The sequence below is a fragment of the Symsagittifera roscoffensis genome, chromosome 8, assembly GCF_963678635.1.
Source record: "Symsagittifera roscoffensis chromosome 8, txSymRosc1.1, whole genome shotgun sequence".
NCBI lineage: Eukaryota > Metazoa > Xenacoelomorpha > Acoela > Convolutidae > Symsagittifera > Symsagittifera roscoffensis.
The window spans coordinates 47,704,828-47,719,607 of NC_087069.1; the positions used below are offsets into that span (position 1 = coordinate 47,704,828).

At 32.8% G+C, this 14,780-nt stretch overlaps 1 protein-coding gene across 2 annotated transcripts; it reads left to right on the forward strand.

Moving 5' to 3' along the window:
• Window positions 1–3,421: 3,421 nt before the first annotated feature.
• LOC134852915 (caspase-3-like) lies at window positions 3,422–9,589 on the forward strand. Of its 2 annotated transcripts, none has more exons than XM_063868779.1 (5): window positions 3,422–3,648; window positions 4,149–4,267; window positions 5,517–5,850; window positions 6,090–6,555; window positions 8,887–9,589. In XM_063868779.1, the coding sequence occupies exons 1-5, from the start codon at window positions 3,634–3,636 to the stop codon at window positions 9,222–9,224; spliced, it is 1,272 nt and encodes a 423-aa protein (XP_063724849.1). In that variant the 5' UTR covers window positions 3,422–3,633; the 3' UTR covers window positions 9,225–9,589. The 2 variants fall into 2 exon arrangements, with proteins under 2 accessions (XP_063724849.1, XP_063724850.1); XM_063868780.1 differs by having other exon boundaries at window positions 5,520–5,850.
• The last annotated feature ends 5,191 nt before the right edge of the window (window positions 9,590–14,780 follow it).

Consider the following 14,780-nt stretch of genomic DNA (forward strand, 5'->3'; position numbering starts at 1 on the left):
ACAAAAGTTTCATAGAAGCTCTTTCATGTTAGCTGAAAAGTTCGCGCATTAGGTGGAAGAAAAATAATCCAAATAAATTATGAAATCAAAGCAATGGGCAAATAGTTTGTTGGTTGGATGAAAAACTTAAAAGGTGCATCATGAAACAACTCTAATGGACAAAAATGTGGAAAAAAAATAAGAACGTTATATATTTGGGTTATAAATAATAAGGTTTGGAAGTTCAAAACAGTTACTCATTTTCACATGAACCAAAACCTACATAAACATAAAATCTAAGCAATTCAGATGCAAAATCAAAAATAAAATAGTCAAATAAAAAATATTTTAATTGATTAAAATAGATTTTTGTGTGAATAATTGAATTATAACAGGGGATATAATCGATTGAAAATAACTTATCAAAAAATAGATGGATTAATATGTGTTATATGTAGCGACTTTCTTTACCGAAATCATTAACCAATTCAAATATGTTATACTTGATTAGAATTATATTTCAAAAAGAGAGATCTTAATCAATGATTAAAAGATTAAAATCATTTTTTCTCAATTTCAGTTTGACTGGTATTAATTTCATAATATCGATATGCAGAATAATGAATATATATTTAAATATTCACGCTTGAAAATGGATGCGACAAGGAGCAAAACATCCATGCGGCCCTGTCGATGCGCAGTACTCCATTAAAAATGACACGTAGAATGCTACTGAATGTTTACCAAAAATTTATAATGCTGAAAATCTAAGTGTGATTCATAAAATGATAAATTGTTATCTGTTGCAGATGAGAGGAGTAAAAACGCAGCAGAAGCAAACTTTGAATCAGTATAAGAAACAAGCCAAAGCAAAAAAAAATATATTTAATGCAGACGTCATACAACACTTCTTAAGCAAGAGTTTTCGGTATAGCCTCGACCACTTCTGTAAAAAGAACAGGGTTTTATTTCGGCAAATTATTTGCTTCCAGACATTTTTGTCGTTTTTTTCCCTGGCACTTCACATAACTGTCATCACTGGAGCCGAAAATTTCTTCAATTTCTTATAATAGCCACAAATAATTTTCGAACTAACAGAACATCGTTGTGGGCAAAAAAAAATTTTCGTCTCGTTCTTTTTTATTTTGAGAAACATGTGTTTGAGTACAGAGTTGAAATTGCAAGCAAAACCAATTGTTGAAGTTTTAAAAATCAATTTTAACTGCTTTTTTGTTTGCTTGGTTACTACAGCGTGTATTGTGTCAATAGCTTAAACGTTCTAACTAGAACTGAGTTTGTTTTCAAGTTTTTGCGGTTCTGCAATCCAATAATTTTTTACGGTTCTGCAATCCAATAATTTTTTTACGGTTCTGCAATCCAATATTTTTTTACGGTTCTGCATTCCAATAATTTTTTACGGTCCTGCAACACAATAATTTTTTACGGTTCTGCAATCTAATAATTTTTTACGGTTCTGCAATCGAATAATTTTTTACGGTTCTGCAATCCAATAATTTTTTACGGTTCTGCAATCCAATAACTTTTTACGGTTCTGCAATCCAATAACTTTTTACGGTTCTGCAATCCAATAATTTTTTACGCTTCTGCGATCCAATAATTTTTTACGGTTCTGCAATTCAATAACTTTTTACGGTTCTGCAATCCAATAAATTTTTACGCTTCTGCGATCCAATAATTTTGTACGGTTCTGCAATCCAATAACTTTTTACGGTTCTGCAATCCAATATTTTTTTACGGTTCTGCAATCCAATAAGTTTTTCCGGTTCTGCAATCCTCTCATACAGTTTCCATTGTATCCAATCATGCTAAAACTTCAAAATACTGCAAATTTGTTTTGAGGTAATTTCGAAGAAATTTATTGCGGTTCTTTGCTGAATAGGAGAGTTGTTGTTTGTCATATTTTTGATTCTTTTTTTTTTCAATAGTAAACATGTTTATCATACAATTTTCATTCATAAAAACTGAATATAAGCAATTTTTCTATTCAAAAAAAATTCAAAATTGAAGTGTTTTCTTTTGTTTTCATTTTTTTTAAATCAATTTCAATGTAATTATTTTTCCAAAAAAGTTTTTTGTATGCAAAATTTCAAGTTTTTGTTTTAATGCAATCCAGACTAAGTCTCTTCACAGACTTACATTCTTTTCGATTTTAGATATTGACATGTAACCTAAGTGTGTCCAAAAACTAGGCCCAAATTTTCATTGTTATTTTTTGCTTTTCATTTTTTTTCGTATAAAAGTTTGAAAAATTGAACAGATTATCTTTACTCGGCAAATATCAATACGTTGTGTTATCTACAACTTTGCTGCTGTTTAACCTATTATTTTTCTCATCTGAGAAAATCTTTGATTTTGTATTTCAAAACGAAAAACATAACGTGAAACACACAAATAAAATTGTTCTAATCTATGCAAAAAATTTAGTGAAACAATTCTATTAATGTAAAAAACGCAAAGTCATTTAATTTTTTAATCGTAAAAAACACTGGTCATACAAATCAACTAATGGGAAAAAAGCTCGTCACGCTATTTTCATACATTTTTTTCTTCTTTAGAAGAGTATGGAAGCGTTTGATGAGGATTTTTTCCATGAGTGACAATTGTATGAGTATGGCATTTTTTGCCGACCCAGGTGTGCATTTTAGAATTTTTGAAGACTTTCTGGCCATTCACAATTATGCAGCATTAAATATTAACAATAACGCATCCGAACTAAGAAGTGACGTTTTATTCCTGGAGAATTAGAGTTGATGAAAAGAGCTGAAATTAGGAAAACTTTCAAGAGATTTTTTCTGTGTGGTATAAGCAGTTTTGTTTTTGTTCCTTAACTAGTGCTACAAAAAAATACGTCAATGGTCAATTTTGCTTGAATAAAATACGTGATCTTTTGCCCGAAGTTAATTTTCTACGAGTTATCAAAAGTATATTTAAAAAAAAGCTGTCATCAAAAAGAAATAATCGTAAGTTCTGCTTCAAACTTTGGGTTCATTAAATTTTTTTTGCATGTTTATGGAATTAATTATCTGTTTCGTTGAAAAAAAAAATTGTTAAGCAAAGTCGAAACACAGCCACTTCTGGTCCAGATGGTCAAAACATACCGCGACCAAAACGCTCGTGCAGACTTTCAATCGCGAAAGCAAAAACAAAACGTTATTAGTTGTTTCTGTAGAATGTGTTCATGCTATTTGTTATCTACAACTTCACAAGATATACCTTTTCTTATATTGATTATGCAGTAATAATAAAAATCATCCACTCAATCCAGTAAAACACATAACACGACTTGTTTGTTATTCTCGATTTAGTGGTCGTGTATAGTAGTTGCATCTGAAACTTGTTTTAGAAAAAAACCGACAAAGATTTTTTCATGATTAAAAATAAATTGTCGTCATTTGAATTCATCATATCTGAATACAGCGCTCTTACTAAACGTTTGGTTTGATTTTAAACTGAGAAGCAGTTTGATTTGTGTTTTTCGTGTGACTGAAACAACTCACTCTCAAGTTGTTTGCGTGTTTTAAACTGATACCACTTGTTTTTCTATTAATTAAATTGCTGGGCGCGCTTCCGATAAAAACGAGAAAACTAGATATAGTGTATTATCCGATTAAAATTAGATAATCACCGATCATCATGAACGATCAACAGGTACATTTATACTTCTAGAACATTGCCTATTCTTTGCTTTCTGTATCAGAAAGAAAAGTACAAAATGTATTTTTAAAATATTTTTTATTAGAAAAGGCAGTTTTTGTATAACTTGAGCCAATAACCAGCAGTGCATAAATAGCTACGGACTGCTGCTAATAATTTGACCGATCATAACGTAGGGTTTTAGGTGTAGTTGCGGGATCGAATCATAGACAAGCCTCCCTTTTATTTTTCACTCCTAGAAAAATAATTCCAATGACGCGTATAAAATAATTAACCTGTAAAATCTAACACGATAACTGCATGCATCAACAACATTAGAAGCAACCATAATCATTTGCTAAACTTGTGTCTTTTACAATTTTTTTATATTCATGAACTTGAGTATCCATTGACTTTTGTTAAAAAACGTGTTTGATGCTTAATTTTTTACCTCAAAGTCCAAATTCCATGAGTAAACTCAGTGTATTGTACTCAGTGCCAGTTTTAATTTGTAGAAAACAGAACAAGTTGGACCGATTACCGAAAAACCAGATGAAGATTCGATTCAAAACCCCGATGACGAGCAGGGCGGCAGCAAAGCAACTTCGGCTTCTATATCGGTTCCCCAGTCGAGGTGCTCGATTTTTGTTTCGACTTTTTTGACCAAAAATTGGTATGTTTTGACCGTCTCGACCATATTTTGGAATGCTTAGACTTTTTGGACCAAATTCAGGTATGTTTTGACTTTCTCGACCAAAATTTGGTATGTTTCGACTTTCTCGACCCAACTAAAAAAGTGTTCGACTTCGTTAGACCCACTTCGAATATGTTTCGACGTTCTCGGCCACAACTCTATATGTTTCGACTTTCTCAACTGTCTCGACTGACGTTTTCAAAAAGTTTATTTATTCGACCCCGCATAGATATTGTTCGACATCTTGACCAAAAATGGGCATGTTTAGACTGTCTCGACTTTTTCTCAGAAAAAGTACACACCTGGTTTAAATTTTCGTTTCAAAATTTGGATCTGCAAACATGAATATTGTAGTTCGGCGTTTTACAGTTTTCAATTTCAACCCAACAGCTTATATATTGAGACAAATTCTATTGCTCTTTTATAAAGTTTTTCTGCGATCGACCTTATATTTCGTCTGAGCTCGACTTGTGTTTCGAATGTGCTCGACTTATGTTTTGACTGTGCTTGACGTATGTTCCAACTTTTTCGACAAAAATAGGGCATGTTTTGACTGTGCTCGACCTATATTTCGACTTTCTTGACCAAAAATTGGTTTGTCGCGACAGTGCTCGACATAAGTTTCGACTTTCTCAATTTTATCGACTATCAAATAACACAAGTAATTTGACTAAATTTATTTTGTATACATTTCAGTTGGTTTTTTGTGATTATGCTTGATTTGAAACTAAACTAAAAGAACAAGAAAAATACAAAATTCCTCCGTCGAAAAGTAATTTTCATTCTTTTTTCTTTTTTTTTCTTTCTTTTTTCTTTTTTTTTCATTCTTTTTTCTTTGCAAATCTGTACTGAAGCTGTTGATGTGAAAAATTGACGTTTGAGAAGTTTTTAGTATAACCTACTTTTTCTTGCCGCAGGAATTTTTTCTTTAGATTTCTAAAAGGCATAGGGTTCTCTCTGAAACTTGCGGGTTGGTTGCAACTTTTCGACGGCGGTATCTTTTTGAGCTGATTTTTCTTGCTCAGTTTCCAAATTACATTTATTTAAAATGATCAAAATCGGGTATGTTTCGACTTTTTGTTCGTTTTTAAAATCGCTTCTGGACCGCGGAATTTCAATCACAAAACTGCACTTGCTCGATTTTCAAAGTCAAAACATAAGTCGAGAACCTCGTCCGGGTTGATTTCAGCAGTTCGGACGGAGTGATGGAAAAGATAAATCAAATGAAAATAAAATTTACAGCGAAAAGTAAGGGTGAACAACTAGTATTGCCGGAAAAAAATGAAGAATCTGTAGCTACTCCATCTAATTGTCCGAATGAAGGGGATACTCTAATCCCTACTGAAGCGGTTCAAGAAACCAATGAAAACAGTGGCGAAGTTTATCGTACAGATTATCGTCGTCTTTTGAAAACAGTTAAGCAAAGTAGAGCTGCTGACGAATCTGCCGAGCCATGCAAGATAGCTGAAAGCGGGAAAAGTGTTGGTGTCAAAAGAGAGGAAAGTGTTGGTGTCAAAAATGAGGTGAGTTTTGAAATTGCGATGACTAAACAACAGCTAAAAAGGGCCCTTAAGATCATGAGCTGCAACTTTGTTCCTAACAATTAATACTTTTTGCGCCCTTTATAAATCTCTAGTGACTATAATAAAACCAAATAACTTTGAATCTAAGAATACAAGCTCTATTTAACGAACAAGATAAAAAAGATAATGAAAATTGTGCGGGTGAAGGAACCGGTTAAAACAATCTGTTTCTTTTTCAGCTGACTGCGTTCTTCAAACAAGATATGATCTATCCTATCAACGCAGAATGTTCCGGTTTGTTTGTGATGATAAACAATATTGAGTTTAAACAATTGCCCTATAGATACGGCGCAGAAAACGACCAAATTGTTTTGAAAAGCCTATTTGAAAGTATGAATTATGCTATTAAAATAGTTGAAAACTTGACTGACAAAAACATGGACGATGAGTTGGACGATGTAGGTGAAAACACTGGAGAATACGAGAGTCTAGTATTGATTATATCATCTCACGGAGCGGACGGAGTTGTTTGTGGCACTGATCACACCAAAAACTCTGCGTTGGAACTAAAAATCAACAAGATTGTCAAGAAGTTTCAGAACAAAAACTGGGCGGGAAAACCAAAAGTTATCATTTTCCAAGCATGTCAAGGCGATGTCGTTGACGTGGGATTTGACTTAGAGTTAGAAGAAAAAAAGAATCAAGGTTAGTTGATTAAAAATAAAGTAATTGAATAAATATATTACCTATGCTTCCGTGAAGGCAACTGATAAGATGATAATGTGAAAGCTGAACTTTTTCAAAGCCAAAAAAAATCTACAGTTGTCTCACAAAAAACCAATACAGATAAAAAAGACCTCATAAAAGTTGATATAGATAAGAAAATCTACCTTTGCATGAAGTAGTTTCCGTTCCGATACAACGTCTGTATAGAAAGTTAGTTATCTGGAGTGTCTTGGCAAAGACACCTCTTCGACTCAATTTTGAATTCAGTATTAGAACGAGATATTCATTACATAATTACCGATAAGTTATAAAGTGGAACTTCGCAATCAAAATGAAGGCGCTTAATTTGACTGCGAAGTTCAAATTTGCTTTCGCTTGAATTTTTTCAAATAGATATATTGCTCTAATACGGAATTCAAATGTGAGTCGAAGGTGTTTTTTTGCCAAGACACTACCAGATGACTCACTTAATATACAGACGTTATCTCTAATGTTTGTATTGATTCTTCTCTTAGCAAAGATTCTCAGATCTTGATTCTTCCAAGCTGTAAAAATTGACTAGTTCAGCTCAAACGCACCGGTATGAAGTTCGCGATTACTTTCAGACTTTATTTTCTGCAACAAAAAAAAAACAGAAAAAAAAATCCTTAACCTTGACAAGGCTATTTTAAGAAAAAACGTTTTTGAATGCGATGGTCATGGAAATTAGACGCGATAGCTGGAGATTATTGATAGCAAAATGGACAATTCCACCTAAAAAACTATTCGCGATATTCTGCCAATTAGTCGCTGCAAAGTCAGAAAATAAATATCAACAGAGCGGAATTAGAAGCTAAACTTGATCTCAAACATAAGTCTAAGAAGCAGCATTGCAGTTAAAACTACTGATTCTTAAGTACTTCATATTCATACAATAAGTCTTTTTGATTTTCAAAGAGAGTGGAAAATAACAAAAAACAGAAGCAATGTCAGAATAAGAAGCAAAACTGAGTATCATAAAGAGGAAAGCTTGTCAGCAAAAATTGGTCTGCAAAAGCTTTTCAACGGCTCGCCAAATCAGAATCAAATAAGTTATGCAGATTGCGAAAAAAATTTGCAACGGTCAAGCCCGGCGCACCAATCACGAACTTTTTTGAAATTGCAGAATCGGTCGCGCCGTTAGAGGAAATTTGTCCAGCTTTCAACACTCCAGTACCTGATTCGAAAGATTGAAACTTGATTTTTTGTCTTATAAACTACAATAACTTTCATAAGACATAAGTTTAAAAATCTAAGCTTAAAGTTTGGTTGTAATCAAGACGGCCAGTAGGGTTTTTTCAGTCGCGGAAAATATTGTCTTGACGCGCTAAAATCGCAGCGGTGAAAAACATTTTTTTTGATAACTGCTACTCCAGGATGTAAGTCCTTAGCAGTGTAACTTTTTTGGCCTTAGCCGAGAAAAAAATATCGAACTCTTGCAGTACACTCAATTGCTATCGTTTGAAGTTGTCCTCTTTAGTGCGAATTATCAAAGATCCGTAGTGACGAGATTTTTACGTTGATAAGTCAAAAAATAGCTGATCAAAGCTACTTTCTGTCCATTCCGAGGTCAAATTGTTCTGTTCAGACTGTTTTGATCAATCTTTTTCCGACCCATATGGTTTTTCCAGCCTGCCAATACTAAATTTTAAAACAAAAATGATAATTTTCTTGTCTTATTTTTTTTTACCTATTTTTTGTACCTATATCGTATAAGTTCAAATTTTAGGCATGCGTTCAGATGTGACGCCAATCACAAAAAAAACGACATTGATGTGAAAGAAACTTTTTGAAGCTCTTTTTGAGTTTATGGTGGGAAAATCCTGTGCTACCTTGTTTAAACCGTTTTTGTTTGGTTTGGGCTAAGTTTCGTTGCTGTGCATCGGTTGTAATTTAGTTTTTTTTAAAAAGTGGTCTGCCATTACTAAATAAGAATGCATTTTTAGTCCTTTCATTTTTTTGTTTTAGACAGATTTTACCAATTGTAGATAATACGTTTGTGTTGTTTTTGAAGTTTCAAAAAAATTAATTAAAAAACTGTTATTAAAATTTCGTTGAAAAATCAAAAATCAACTTGTTTTTACTTTGATCAATAACAAAAAAAGCAAAATTCTTATTGCTAGACGCGTTACACAGCCTCTGAAAACTCAATTGTATAAAAGACGAACGCTTTTTTATAAAAATTCTATGCATGTTCAGAATTAAAATGTTTCGAATTTTAATCAAAGCTACTTTCTGCCCATGCCGAGGTCAAAGTTTACGTAAAATCTGTTCACAAGCTTTATATTTTAGGTTGTGAACAAAACGATTGTTCTCCAGGGAAAATAACAGTTCCCCAACAATCAGACCTGCTCGTTGTGTTTTCGTCCGACTCGCCGTACCTTAGTTGGCGAGATGAAAACGGATCATATGTACTGCAAGAATTCGCCAAGGCCATCAGAAATTATGGCCACAACATTGATCTCCTGCACATATTATCATTTGTGATTTATGAGGTTGCTAAGAGAACAATAATCGACGAGGAAAAAAATTACAACAAGCAAAACCCGTGCTTCAAAAGTTTTATGGGAAAACTGTTCTTCTTTCCGCCGCAAAACAAAACAGCGGTAACAACAGCCATTTTTTCTTAGAATTTTTAAGAGAGGTTATATTTATAGAAAAATCAAAAATACAACTGAATCCATCGAAAAAACTGTGAACGTGAAGTAATTAACAATGTAACTCCTTTTGGATTCCCCTCTGTTAAATAACCCATAACCTTTTACCATTCAATGCTCAGAAAACGCAGGTAACCAAATTGTACAAAATAGCTATCATTTAATCGTTTTTACTTGTAATGTCACCAAAATTCTTAAAAGCATCTATGACCTGCGATCATTTTTTGTGAAGTAATTGGGGCTTGACTGGTCGTTATTGGTTGATTGATTGATGGTTGATACTATATTACCAATGAGTATTATGCAGCTGTTTCGGAGTTCCGTTTTGTATTATCGTTTCTGGCTTCCTAGTTTTATAGTTTCAAAAGTGATTTTAATAACCAACGTATTCGACAACTAATGTCTCAAAATATCACTTCTAAAACTTAGTCAGACCTTTTTAGTTTATCAAGAGTGATGATAATCTTCTATCTTTATCTTTGTCATCAGCCAGTATTTTGGATCTAAAATTACTTAGTTAGATAGCAATTCAGTCCAAATGGCACAAGATGCGAACTGATTTGGGTTGGAAAAAGATCCAGCTGAATTAGAACAAGCTATTGGGTCGGTGGCGTCTTGCATGTGGATGGAATCAAACCACAAATATGAGAATTAGCCAGTGAGACACTAGTATTCAAAATCTGAATTAAGTTTAAAAGAAAGGGCACTAAGTTTAATGCATTAAGCTACTTGCATACAAATGGGAATTATGATTTTGTTTACGCTCTGCTACAAAAAAAAAACACAAAAATTTAGTCTTTTCGTTATTCAATAAGACACTTAGTTAATAATTTGCTACGTTACTGTGTGAAAGGTACTTTCTACAACGCATAGCACGTGGAACAGAAAAGGCGACAAAAAGTTCACCATTTTTTGTTTACCCGAGAAGATCTTGGTTGAATCATCAATAAAACCAGAGCATTACTGGGCCAAACTGTGCTCGGGATATGCGCACAATTCGGTGTCTGTATTTTCCTGGATTCAAGAAAAAAATATCTAAACATGTTCTAAAATGTAAATGGATTCTAATTAGAAAGTTTTGGTGAATTCCGCAGACAAAGACATGTAACGTACACTTTGATGACATATTAAGTTTGTCGCGGTTTCGGCAACGAGCGAATGGAGCTAGTAGTTCCAGATTCTGCAAATGTAAGCAGATTTCGAAAAGTGTAATCGGATTCCACGAAAAAAGTGGATCTCAGTCATATTTTTTATACTGAGCTTAACTGTTCCTTACGTGAACATCTAGGAGCTACAGTTAGAGTTATTTCTTAGCAAGTGTGCTTTTTGACAGCAAGGATTTAAATAATGTTTGTGGAATCCAACAACAAATCCTTAATCATTGTACAAATAAATTGGCGGATGTACCCCTTTAATTTATGGAATAAATCAAATGTATAAACAGTCCAGCATTATAACCAGTAAAATAGGTTAAGTGTTCGTTTTTTTTTCAATAATTAGGAAAACGAAAGGTGTTCATTCTTTCAGTATTTGAAATTTAGTTGGTTAGTTCAAACTGTTGGCTGTAAATGAGATTGAACTGTTTAAGAACCTCGCCGATTACCCAGAAAAACACATTTAAGTTGAAAATTCAATTTCAGGAGGTAACTAAAAATTTTATTTTTACAAACAAAAAGCTGATTCTGTTTATAATTTGCGAATTCCGCTCACAGTTGCAGATTCTGCAGCGGCTCAAATAAACAATGCCTGCTTCATCTTCTTCATTTGTGGACTTCTCAATTTTGCTTAATTTTGCAGCAATTTTGAGCAGGACAGTGTTTTAACAAGTAGAGCAGTACAGTGTTTTAACTCATCAAAAAGCAATTCGCAAAGAACTATGTTAACTGCCGATATTCCTGATGACTAAAATTTAAGATATCACTTTGTTGTCAAAGTAGGAAAGTTTCTGCTCAATCTTAAAATTTCAGACAATTTTTCTCTACGCTTCAGACAAATTTCATGAACATATAATTAGAAAACCTGATACATCTGGACCGATCTGGACCTGTCGATGCAGCACTTTTTGTACTTTTATTTTTCACACTGTAATGCAGGAGACTATCGATCCCAATTTAACAACTAGCAAGACTAAAATCTTCGATTCGAGAAGTTATGTAACGCGCATTTTTGAAGAAAAGCTCAACAGCTTCAACCAGAAGCCTAAAAATACAATTGACTATTCTGAAGGAAAGTCAGGAACTTGAATACATCTTTTCGAAACACATAATTAAAGAAAAAATTTGCACTTCCAATCAAATGCGAACTGTCCTATTTTTTATGTTGAAATTATAACTTCATTCTTGTTTATAAAAACAAAGACATAAAACTACCTAAAATTACGCGTGTTAACTGTTTCAGAAATGAGATAGAAAAATTTTCATGACTGAATTATTTGAAAAAAGATAATTTTGATATCCATATTTAATATCCAATTTAATATACATATATTTTTATCCCATTTTCAGTGCAGCCTTTTTGTTTATTTACCTTTCACACTATAATGCAAGAGGCTAGAATCTCATTTCAGCCTTAAGTATGAATATACTCTTCGATTCATTAAGCTATGTAAGGCTAAATTGCGAAGAAAAATCCATTATAATAATTTATAATTGATTATAGTCCATTTTCGTTTGAATATAATTGGAACCTGATCTAGACTACATTTTATGATTGGATAATTTAGATATTTTACCAATGTAAAGTATTTAATATTAACCAATCATGATCCATCTAACTAACAACCCACTTATTTGTAAGTGCTGAAGTTACTTGTAATTTCAGCACCAGAGAGATTTGAATTTAACTTAGAAATTAGTTGGACTCTCCCGAGCACTTCAGCAGCCGCAATAAACCAGTATACCCTAGATCTATTGAGCCTAGCAGAGACTAGTTAAACAACCTGAGACTAGATAGTATAAGAGTAAGATTAGGATCGGTATTAGACTAAGAAGTTGCACGAATCTATCCGGCCGAAAATAAGATAGCGTGACGAGCAGACGGTGTACCCTATCCGAAATTACTCTATGAGTTATACACTCCAGTCCTAACTCATCTGGTGCGACCATAAGTCTCGAACAAGACCTTAATAGCTTAGAATTAACCAAAATAGATTAGAAATTAGACAAAAACATTTAAAAAATGTTATACGACAATAATTTAATCGAAATGTCTCTACGACTCAATAGATCAGAGCCAATATTCCGAACCATAACAGAACTACCCGGAATTGGAAGAAGACCTCGAACCAGAGACGACATACGACAAAGTAGAAACTTGCCATATAGCTATATGATAGTTAGGCAAAAACCAGAACAAACTTTTATATTTAGAATACTACTAGCAATGAATTTAGATTTTCATTTGCAAACATAAAACCTTGAAGTTAATCTTCAAAATCATTTCAGGCGCTAAACAAAATTATTAATATACAATAACGATTGATAAAAAGATCTAAGATCGTTTTCTTAAAACTCTGCAGTAATATACAAAACATGTTTGAAAAATATTTATTGAAAAATAAAAAATAAAAATTAGTAGCATGACAATAAATGGTTAGTAATCATAAATCATCCTGTTGTTCCAGCTCCATCATCTAAAACATAACAGCAATCATAAACCCACTAATATCATCAAAACACTAAATCTTTCCTTTACACACATTTAAAATTTTATTAAAACTTAAAATCACCTAATTTTAAAACCAGATCATCAAGGCTTATCCTTGGATCTTAAATCATTTTCTACTTAATTAAATTTCAAATTTGATCATCAAGGCTTATCCTTGGATCAAACAGAACAACTTTGTTCTCCCCCACCCACTTAATTAGTGTCTAACGACCTCAAACGTCGATTCACTACCCAACCCTTTCTAAAGACCTAAGACTAATAGAAATTTTTAAACAAAAACTAATCATTCAAATTAGGATAAACAGTGAAGAACTTCGGTTATTCATCCTTCACTTGACCCCCCCTCTTACCAGACCCAGGATAAATCTTAGACTTAGTAAGTTTAAAATAGTATCTAACGAACTACTCGCGTTCTAATTATACCTGAACCCTGTGGATCGATTTACTATTCTCCAACCCTTGAACACAATCACTACCCCTAAGTAAGATTAAGTAAGTTAACACCTTAACTTATACTAGTCACGAGAAAGTAAAAAATCATTCTTCGGAATCGATATACTTTTCTCTCCAACCCTGAACAAATAGACCCAGGTTAAGCTAACCAAAAAATCGTAAGAACTAACAGTTTAGGAAAATAGAAACCATTTTACAACCTTTTGCATCCGTCATCCTAAACCTTATGTCATTTAAAAACCTAGGAAATAAACAAACAATCGTTTTACACAATTGTGAAATAGAAAACAAAAAATACGACCTTGTAATCACACCTCATACACAAACAGTTGGATACATTCGAACAAAACGACAAACACTAAAAAGAAAAATAATAACGAAACAAAGACAAATAACACGAAAAAGATTTTCAAAAAATCGAAACGCATTTTCAGAATCAGAAACCAACAGTTTAGACGAACTTTACAAACTAAAAGAATCAATAGATAAAAATTGCCCACTTCACGATCAATTATATTTTTCTGACTCAGAAACAACTTCAAATTCATCAAAAAGAGGAAAAAGAAGAATAAAAAAGCAGTATAAACACAAACCAGTACATTTATACAATTGGAATCAACCAATTCGACACATTAATAATTACATATTAACAGTCATCGAACGAAAAAATGAGCTCAACGCACACCCCAGGTGAAGAAAGTCCAGATGATGATGAAATCTTTCCTTTTATAGTAGATGCAACCACTGATAGAGGACAGCATATATTTTGCAAAAATTTACTATTAAAATTATTTGAACCCGGAATCAGTCCATGTAAAACAGAGTTCCCAGATGTAAAAATCAAAAGACAAATCATAGACCACTACTTAAAAGATATATGCAACATAACACAACAGTATGGAATCTACTCCATAGAATTCACCTCACCAAACCATAATAATAGAAAATATACAATTCAAACAGACGATCTTGATTTAGAATTTTCAAAAGTTTTTTCAGAATATATAAAAAGCATCCAATATCATAACTCACAAAGAGCAAACTCCATATTCACCAATGAAGTTTTCGCAATAATATATAGTTATATTTCGATATTAGAAAACGAAATCCCAATAACAAATGTCTCACCGACAGAAACATCTAAACATTTGAAAGTACGACATGAAATCACACTACTCTCTAGTTATTTAAACATCATTAAAGAAAATTTCACGAAAGACGACGTTTCACAACATACAAAACACGATCTACAAAAAATTTTGGCATGGTTCATAATAGATTATTTCACACACAATATTGATTTAATTGCACAAGCAAGAAAAAATTTTAGACCCCAAAACTCGAACGATGATACCGCTATCACAGAACAATCAGATTATGTTTGGGACCCCGAATGGTCTCATCCCGCAT

What these genes read in the sequence shown, in the direction of transcription:
- LOC134852915 (XM_063868779.1), top strand. An exon ending in ATATCGGTTCCCCAGTCGAG is followed by an intron (nt 4,268 to 5,516) that starts GTGCTCGATTTT and finishes GGTTGATTTCAG; the next exon opens with CAGTTCGGACGGAGTGATGG. An exon ending in GTGTTGGTGTCAAAAATGAG is followed by an intron (nt 5,851 to 6,089) that starts GTGAGTTTTGAA and finishes TTTCTTTTTCAG; the next exon opens with CTGACTGCGTTCTTCAAACA.